Source organism: Daucus carota, chromosome 2, assembly GCF_001625215.2.
Source record: "Daucus carota subsp. sativus chromosome 2, DH1 v3.0, whole genome shotgun sequence".
NCBI classification, from domain to species: Eukaryota; Viridiplantae; Streptophyta; class Magnoliopsida; order Apiales; family Apiaceae; genus Daucus; species Daucus carota.
The window spans coordinates 48,108,438-48,118,215 of NC_030382.2; the positions used below are offsets into that span (position 1 = coordinate 48,108,438).

The 9,778-nt window shown below is 33.0% G+C and overlaps 2 protein-coding genes across 3 annotated transcripts; one reads left to right on the plus strand and one right to left on the minus strand.

Moving 5' to 3' along the window:
- Positions 1-481: 481 nt before the first annotated feature.
- Positions 482-3,571, minus strand: LOC108206010 (uncharacterized). The gene is made up of 3 exons (XM_017376164.2): positions 3,380-3,571; positions 1,476-1,681; positions 482-938 (listed from the first exon to the last, which is right to left on the minus strand). The coding sequence occupies exons 1-3, from the start codon at positions 3,479-3,481 to the stop codon at positions 674-676; spliced, it is 573 nt and encodes a 190-aa protein (XP_017231653.1). The 5' UTR covers positions 3,482-3,571; the 3' UTR covers positions 482-673.
- A 4,374-nt stretch (positions 3,572-7,945) lies between these two features.
- On the plus strand, positions 7,946-9,352 carry LOC108208530 (ribulose bisphosphate carboxylase small subunit 1B, chloroplastic-like). 2 transcript variants are annotated; one of them, XM_017379062.2, is made up of 3 exons: positions 7,946-8,253; positions 8,712-8,846; positions 8,938-9,352. In XM_017379062.2, exons 1-3 carry the CDS (start codon positions 8,077-8,079, stop codon positions 9,163-9,165), a joined length of 540 nt encoding a protein of 179 aa, XP_017234551.1. In that variant the 5' UTR covers positions 7,946-8,076; the 3' UTR covers positions 9,166-9,352. The 2 variants fall into 2 exon arrangements, with proteins under 2 accessions (XP_017234551.1, XP_063943957.1); XM_064087887.1 differs by having other exon boundaries at positions 8,022-8,253; positions 8,712-8,839.
- Positions 9,353-9,778: the final 426 nt, after the last annotated feature.

The following is a 9,778-nucleotide window of genomic DNA, read 5'->3' on the forward strand; positions in this document are numbered from 1 at the left end:
AAAATTTCATAACGAATGGCTAGTTGTATGTATATAAATTGGCTAACAATTTTTCGGGAATTAAATTTATGATTCATGTTCATCGTACTTAACTGAGAATTCGTATGTAATTTCCTCCAATTCTTTAAGAAAAAAGCGAGGTAAAAAAAGGTGAGAAAATAAATTAATCTTTGCTCATACACAGACTTTTCTGGTACAAAATGAGCCACTTCAAATAAGTCCATTCTTCCGGCTAAATTATGATGGCTACATGAGTCCGTGGATAAATTAACAAGCTGGGCATTTTCCGGTCACCAAGCAAAACCGGTGGTTTCTTGGTCAGGACCTGATAAAGATGTCCGCAAAAGTTATTCGAATGACTTATCTAACCTTCACCTCTACCAATTTATTCTAGTCTTGATTTGTTCTCTCTGCGCATTATTCCAAAAGGAACTTAACGAATATGAAGGTACTTTTGGCATTGTTCCTGAAGATAAATAAGGAAAGAAGGAATATTTGGTGATCCGATCTAATATATTTTACTAGGAGTTCCAAAATATTTGTTGCCACCATGCCACTGAGGCACTGAACATCACAAACTTTAGTAGTATGCTGCTGCTGCCAATCTTCAATACAACAGAGCCTAATTCGACAAGAGATAAAATGCAAACCGTAATCTATTACAAGCATAATACTATGGGTAACCAGCTAACCCGACTGTTGAACTTGTACGGTTTGTTTTACGAGCACCCTGGTTAGTCGCCTTGGTGAAGTACACGTAGTAATATACATTAAGAACCATTGTTGCAACAACGAAAATTGCTCCTGCAACAAAAACCCCCTTCCTCAGTGTTTCACAAGAAATGTTTTGTGCATAAATCATATCCCTGTACTTAGTATGATAAGCATTCTGCTTTGCTCCTGCAACTAAACATGCTTCTGCTACCAAAAAAGTCATCCTGCAAGCGCACATGCCGATCACACTTCTTAGCATCAAAGTTTTACATCATTGAAATATACAGATTCTGTGTTATATCCAGTTATCTACTGTTTCATCAAATTTAGTGTTCAACGACCTCTGTGATTATGAATATCATGTTAATCTGACTACAGGTGTTGATAATCAGTGACCATAAACCATTATATTTTATATAAAATAAAAAACATGTAATAAAATTCATCACCTGACACCTAATCTATGTATGATACAATGGTTAACTGATACTTTATTACCTGATTTCTACTTTATATACGACATGATGGCTAATGATTAAACCATGTATAGGGACTAGGGTAATAGCAATTGAATGTCAAACACCACTAGCAGAGAGGATGCAATCTGGCGAGGCACATACAAAAGTAATACTTTTTCAATTTCGACTAACAAGAAATTATGTAACATAACAAATTTGTTGGACACAGGAAGGCATAGCAAAAACAAGAGTACTGTAGATGAGAGGGCACTGACAGTAGGAGAAGGCCATTAATTGTCTTACCATGATGAGATAAAATAGATGATTGTCCAAGCACGATCACTTCCAGGTGTTAAAGGTATACCAAAACACATGCATTTGGTAACCCCCATAAGCAAAGATTCACCTGAGAGTAAAAACAGGAATGCTCCTACCCCGTATCCTGTTGCAACATCTGAGCTGTAAACACAATATGTAGCATTCGTATGCTCATCTTTATGTACGGTACCCTGTAAAACAGAAAAAAGAACATGAGGTATAAGATCAACATAAAAGAGCCACACTTGTCCGGCAAAAAAAAAAGTAGATGTTGGTTGGATAGCTATAAAGATACAACCTCAAACTTAAAGTAAACCAGCACAAACAACAGCAATGAATAGTTTAGTCAACAGTGGTCAATAAGAATGCAAGGATGTTGATTTTCACCTAAACACCAACGTGCATACATGGACAAAGCAAGCAAATAAAGAGGAGAGAACAAGATGACAGTTTCAATAACATTTTTATTTCAAAAAATATAGTTTTAAAGCAAATGACAATAATAATGATTTCTACTCATTCATACCTAGACAAGCTTAGTACCATTACGGTTTTCATATATGAGCAAATTATATGATAGCAAATAAAAACAGTTCAGTGCTTCCGTAACATCTACCTAGGCTCATACACATGTTCTCTTGTATCAATACAACACCTTTCATGTTCAACAATGTGAAAGCAAATTCTCTGCAATAGAAACAAACATCTGCTAGCGACATTTCAGATAATAATAAAACTTTGAAAGACTAATTGTACTTATGCTCCATCTGATTGGAAGGTATGGACGGAAATGGTAAACGAGAAGTATACAAGAGTGAAGAGTGATGAAGAACTAGAAAGTGCAGAATTTATTTTGAGTTTCACAAGATGATGAGAAAAATATAGGAGTGATCATTTAATATCCCTATATTGGTAGGATTGGGATATTAGTTTATATTTGTATGCCAAACTAGTACAAATTTCATTTCATTCTCCCCTAAATGTAATTCTTCCAACCAAATGGGGCATTACATAAAGGTATAAAGATGAGGAGATTAAAGATTGACAGCTGCAATAAGGGGATTATTACTAAAAGAAAATTCATAGCAGAACACACACACAGAAAATATATGGCACCTAGATTCGTAGCAGAACACACACACAAAAAACATATCATGTGCGTTAGAAACAATTATTATACATTTCTTATGACTAGTATGGAAAACATGTCTAACTATATAAATGGCGAACACCATTAAGATCCAAATAACTCATATAACATCCAAACTCAGTAACAAATTTTTTATGGTTAACAGATTAAAATTTAGAAGCGAATGCAAAATAGTTTGTAAAATCAGATTTCTAAGATCCAAACTTCTAGTATTCAGATTATATGCAGATGAAAGAGGGAGGGAGATTATATTGAATAATTCAGGCTTAACAAAACACAATAAAATTATACACAGACTAGTATAACTATGAGCAGCATATATTCTTAACGGCTATTGTCTTTTCTATTATATCAATGAACATAAATTATTATTTAAAATTCTGATATTGCAAAGCTGTACATTCACATTAAAAAGCTTAAACAAACTACCCAAAGCAACCAACCACTCTAATTGGATATAATTGGATAAATTTCCAAAGAGATCATAACTAAGAACCCTAATTTCAAAGTTATAAATGTTTGTATATAAAAAAAATGATTCAAAAATCAGAACTCTGTAAGACTGTAACACAAAAAAGCTAGCTGAACTGAGATGAAGTAGAAAGCAACAACAAAACATTTATGAATTAAATATCTAAAGCTGATCTAATTACAAACATCAACTTACAATTTCCAAATTTATTAATCAGATGAGAGGAAGGGAGAGAGGGAGGGAGGGAGAGAGAGAGAGAGCAGTTACAGTGCTACGACGACGTTCAGCGGCGATGGAGAAGCCAAAAGCGACCAAGCATAGTATTATTACAAGAAGATGAACAAGAGATGAGCCTTTCCCTGCCCCCATTATTGTTTTGAGTCTCTCTACTCACTTCACTTTATTACCTTAAATCCTGCACTCTTCTTGAATGTGAAAGTTGATGTTAGTGTGAAAAAAGCAGTGAGGCCGAGTAAGATGCTTCCCACGCTACTTTAACAGAGCGTGAATGATACTCGCGACCACACTTTCGCCACTCCAGTCAACTTCGGAATGTTTGCTTTTGCGTAATTATTTTACTAATTCCCACTTTTTGCACAATTTTAATATATCTTTTATATTTAAATGAGATGATTTTATAATTTATCTTAAACATCGAAATATATGATCTTACTCGGATGAAGGTAAATCATACGTGCTTGTAAATTTAACGGTATAATTTAGAAATTAGGGTTTGGAAGTACTAGTAGTCATGCTATTTTTACTTGATGTTCTCGTATCGTAACTGTTTTTACACGTGGGATTTGTTGCTTACAGCTCATATATCATACTTTCCCCATTTCACATGTGACTTCATCTTTTGACTAGGGTTTTGATCCCAGCTTGCATGATTTGTGTCCATCGGTTGCTTAGCTGAGCCAAGCTTAGTGCTATTTTATCAAACACTTCCCGTATTTAATCTGAAAATGAGGAGATATTTTTCCCACAATAGAAAGGAAATATCACGATGAGAAATTGAGGCCAAAGTCATTTTGTTCATGGGCTCTCTTTTCTTGACAAAAATCACTTTGTTCCCCCTAATATTTTCCTAAGCCCATGTTTTCAAATTTCAGTTACGCCCACCTAGTAGTCCAGGGTAGTTAGGCCATAAGTTAACCGTCCAATGTCTAAATAAATCAAAGCCCACATGTGACATGTACGGGGTTCAGATAATTTTTATTCATGAATGATAAAATTGTATGTACGTGAATCGAGGGCAGACGCGGGACGCCTGAACGTAGAGACGGCAAAATATGGTTTTGGTTTGGTTTTGGTTCTTATAAAATGGATTTGGTTTGGATAAATGAACCAAAATTATTTTCAAACCATATATTAATAAATGTGGTTATGGTTTTAGTTTGAATTATGGGTAACTAGTTTAGTAAGTAAAAATAAGTATTATATAATGAACAAAAATTGACAATATAATGAATACTAAATATAACAATAGTGTGTTTGAGTGTGTGAGTTGGTGTAGTGGTTCAAGCTTTTGGCTTCTCCAAGTAAGATCATGAGTTCGAATCATGAGATGTGCATGTGTGGTAACTAGCAAAACAAAAGAAAGAAAAGGAAAAGAACATAATAGTGTGTGGAGAGTTATAAAAAATATTAAAAATGAGACAAAATGTGGTTAGATCCATATTTTGTGAGAAATGTGAGACTAAAAACCAAACCAAATCCATTTTTCTAAGTGTGATTTCAAATGGATCCAAATCCACAATTTTGGTTTGATTTGGATTGGTTTAATGGTTTTGCAACCATATTGCCAACTCTACCTGAAAATAACTCATAGTACTTCTTTACAATTTTTTTTATTACCCGACACCATTTTAAAATGCATAAAAAAACATATTTCATAATTTTTTGTGAATTTTTAATTTTTTTATAAAAATTTAGATACTAAATATTTATTAAAATAAAAAAAATGAAAATAATTTATCAAATTATTATGTTTTATGAAAATATTAAAATGCGTGTCGAGTCGTGTCCTCCAATTTAAATAATTGAGGGGACCGATGGAGGAATATATGGCTTCAATTATTGACTGGGTTAAGCTTACTTTTTAAAGTCTAACATCTCAGGTAATTTGTTCTTAAAATCTATTATATATCTAATAGAACAAGTGTGAGTAATTTAATTCGTTGAGACGAAACTACCCTTGCTCACAATACATATATATTCATAAATAATGAGGCTATTATTGACTTTTTATTTTAACAAATTTATTAGACATTAATGTCTCTTCATTAATATACATTAATTACTTTATAATTAAAACTCCAATATACATATAAGTATATAATATTTATAATTATGATTTAATAAACATGATCATTATTTGAAATTAATTTAATATTATATATGTTAAAACAATATATAATCATTTTTAAACTTTAAATTTTCCCCATAAATTTTGTAATTTTTTATATCCTGGCTGATTTTCAAGCTATTAATCAAATCTCTTACCAATCTATTATATTATATATCTAATAGAACAAGTGTGAGTAATTTAATTCGTTGAGACGAAACTACCCTTGCTCACAATACATATATATTCATAAATAGTGAGGCTATTATTGACTTTTTATTTTAACAAATTTATTAGACATTAATGTATCTTCATTAATATACATTAATTACTTTATAATTAAAACTCCAATATACATATAAGTATATAATATTTATAATTATGATTTAATAAACATGATCATTATTTGAAATTAATTTAATATTATATATGTTAAAACAATATATAATCATTTTTAAACTTTAAATTTTCCCCATAAATTTTGTAATTTTTTATATCCTGGCTGATTTTCAAGCTATTAATCAAATCTCTTACCAATTAGACATCGATTTAACCGGATTTTACCAAATCGGATCAAAATCTGTCCGATTATCGATTATTCCGTTAATTCGGCTGATTTTTAGAATTTAATTATTATGATTTAATAATATATATATATACACACACACACACTCTAATATATACATATATATATACATACATACATACATACATACATATATATATATATTAGAATGATTATAAATAATATATAACTATATGACAAAGACTCTAATTCGGCAAGAACCTCATTTTTTTAAAACAAATTTTCAATAATTTTAGGTGAGTGGTATTTTAATTATATAATAAAAAATTTAAATAGTGTATATTTTTTGTAATTATATTTTAATAAATATTATTATAGTGAGGATATGTGTACATATATACATCAGCATAGGAAGTGACTTCTTACTTAAAAAAAAGTGGACTATTAGTGAGAAGTAAGTCTAGACTTTAAGTTTATTAAAGTGTTTGAAAGAAAGTAGAAGTCCCGATAAAAAGATGGAATTTTCGGTTTCTTATATGTGCTTTTAACTTTTTACACAAACGGGTCAATAAAAGTAGAAACTAACTTTCTTAGAGCATCTCCAAGAGCCTCCTTGTTGGCTCCTAAATATAATATAAAAAATGTGGCTCTTAGCAATTTAGAACAAAGTTAAGAGTGTGAACTCCAACAATACTCTTTACATCTCTTCTCTATTTCATATTTTATTCATATATTGGGCTCCACTACAACAAAAAAGAGAGTGAAAGATGGAGGTGAATTGGATGGAAAGATTTTTTTATTGTAAAAAAATAAGTTAGGAGTCATGCGGTAGCTCTTAACTTTGAGGAGAGAGGAGAGAGAAACAAGAGGCTCTTAAGATTTAAGAGTCATTTAAGAGTCTCTTGGAACAACATTTTTCCTCTCCCTCCTCAAATCTCAAGTTAGGAGCCTAAATGAAGAGGCTCTTGGAGATGCTCTTAGAAAAGGAAGCCGGAGGCAGGAACAACCTAACATACACATGATATTACTTCAAATACAAACAAATATTACATTTAAATTACGTTTATAACACAAATAATCTTAATTTGAAAAAGATGAACAAAAAAATATGAGATATATTGAAAAAATAATTTAAAACAACCCGTGCTTTGCACGGGTTAAAAAGCTAGTTATTAGGAAAACAGGATTGAAGCTCAAAATTTATCACCACTACATCGTTTTTCCTGGTGCAACAAATCTGGCCTAAATCAAACGCATTTACTACCGGTATAAACGCCTTTAAGACAAATGACAGTCTTAATATAGGAGCACTACATTTTGGTTAAACCGTGAACACTGTTTGAACTATGTGATACAGCTTCTTTACTACTACTAATATGTACTTCAAACTCTGGAACTAGAAGGACTTTGGGCCACTTTAATGCAGCATATATCTTGCAATTTAAGCTCAATAATGGAGCAAATTCCAAATGCAATCTATCCATACATTACACTCAAGTGTGAAGGGAAAGAATAATCCATATATTTTAGGGTTCCTGACATACGTTAAGAATTACTTATATAATATACTGATTTTTAGGAAGGATTATATAATATACTGGTTTTGGACAGTTGGACGATATATTATATATGTATCTAACGAGCAGAATTATAATTTTTTTTTGTAATGTTTAGTGTTTTTCTTCGTATGATATGTAACTTGAATAATAAGAGGAAGGGGGAAAGTGATGCAACTGCAATTGTGGAAGTCATCAGTCACTAGTCACTGATTTGAATTTCAAAGTACAAAGTCCAAATAAGCGTTTTCCAAAGAGCTAAGCAATGAAGGGCCAAGAAATGGCTAGCTACCACTGAAGAAAGCAAGTCCTCATTCCCTTGATCAGAAGAGATAAGGCAACCTCTCTCATGCCACGTGTCACCTCGATAAGAGTGTTTAATGATAAGGCAACCAATCCAAATTGCTCACACTGTGTGGTCAGAAAAAATCTGATCTTTAGGAGGTGAATTTGGAACCATTGGATCAGCAAGTTAAACGATAGTGATGAAATGCCTATATATTAGTAGAAGAACAAGAAGAGAGTATTCGTAGTCATGGCTTCTTCAATGATATCATCAGTAGCACCGGTCACCCGTGCCTCCCCTGCTCAGGCTAGCATGGTCGCGCCTTTCACCGGCCTCAAGTCCATCGCATCATTCCCCGTCACCCGAAAGCTCGAGAATGACATTACCTCTATTACCAGCAATGGAGGAAGAGTTCAATGCATGAAGGTATATATCTATACTACTTAATACTCATATATATAGTATGTGCTCATGCGGATCTAGTATAACATGACAGAACATTCTTAATTACTTATTGCTCTCAAAGTAGCATAGCTTTGGAATTTTCCTTGGATATGTGAATAATTTACAAAAATTATGATTCACAGAAATCATGTGTGTGTCAATGTGTGAGGACCTAAGCATTCGCCCCTGAAGTGAAGTAGATTTTAATTCAATAATGAAATTGAATTGTACCTTAATTAGCTTGCTCTCAGTGAGACAGTAACCCCACTCACAGTCTCACTAAATAGTCGGTAATGTATATTCTTATAAAGACATGGTCACGTTCTTCAAATTTTGCAATGCAATACTGTTTCTAAAAAAAGTATCAAGGAGAACACACCTTGGTTCTGAAAGTGAATAAGAAATTAGTTAGCTAACATATGTGAATGGTGCAAGCGCAGGTATGGCCACCAATTAACATGAAGAAGTTCGAGACACTCTCGTACCTTCCTCCTCTCACCACCGAACAATTGGCAAAGGAGGTCGACTACCTTCTCCGTTCCGGATGGGTTCCTTGTCTGGAATTCGAGTTGGAGGTAACCACTTTCTTCCTACACATTTTTCATGTTCTCTGTTACATGTTTCTTGACATTGCTGATGACAATTGTGTGTTAAACCGAAATGTAGCACGGTTTCGTGTACCGTGAGCACAACAAATCCCCCGGATACTATGACGGACGATACTGGGTTATGTGGAAGCTTCCCATGTTCGGGTGCACCGACTCATCGCAGGTGTTGAAGGAGCTTGATGAGTGCGTCAAGGAGTACCCCCAGGCCTACGTCCGTATCATCGGATTCGACAACGTTCGCCAAGTCCAGTGCATCAGTTTCATTGCTCACCAGCCAGAATGCTGATCAATCTGTCTGTTGATTTCATATATTTATCTATCTTGTTCGGCTCATATATAAACTTCTTGCAATTTCATTTCATTCCTTTCAGTTTTAAATTTCTCACTTGTATCTCCAACACAAGGAAATTTGAACTATAGAGGATTATATGTAGCGACTGTTGGTGATTATATATATCTACTTGTTTGTTTTCCCTGCACCTTCTAAATACTTGCATCATATGCTTTCATGTCGTGATGTACTTTTTTATATATCTCCGATTCTCCATGCAGTAATTAAGCGTGCACTGCATCAAAATAACAAGAAACCATCTACAAGGAGCTTTAGTCTTTAGATGAACAAAACGAATACTTTCATAACTGCATATACCAAAACGGCAAAACATGTATTAGAATTCCAACAAAGCTGATAAGCTTCAACAAAATTGCAACATCTGCTAATGCTACAAGAAACCTATACAGATGGACGCAATCAAAATCTTAAAGTAAGCATATATACAAACATTGTGTACTTTACTTATTAGTACTATATCTCTCTAACTGGGAACCCGTTTGTCTGAGCTTATGGCTTATGATTTATCGTGACTTATTACTTAACGTGATTTATTTGATAAGCTGAG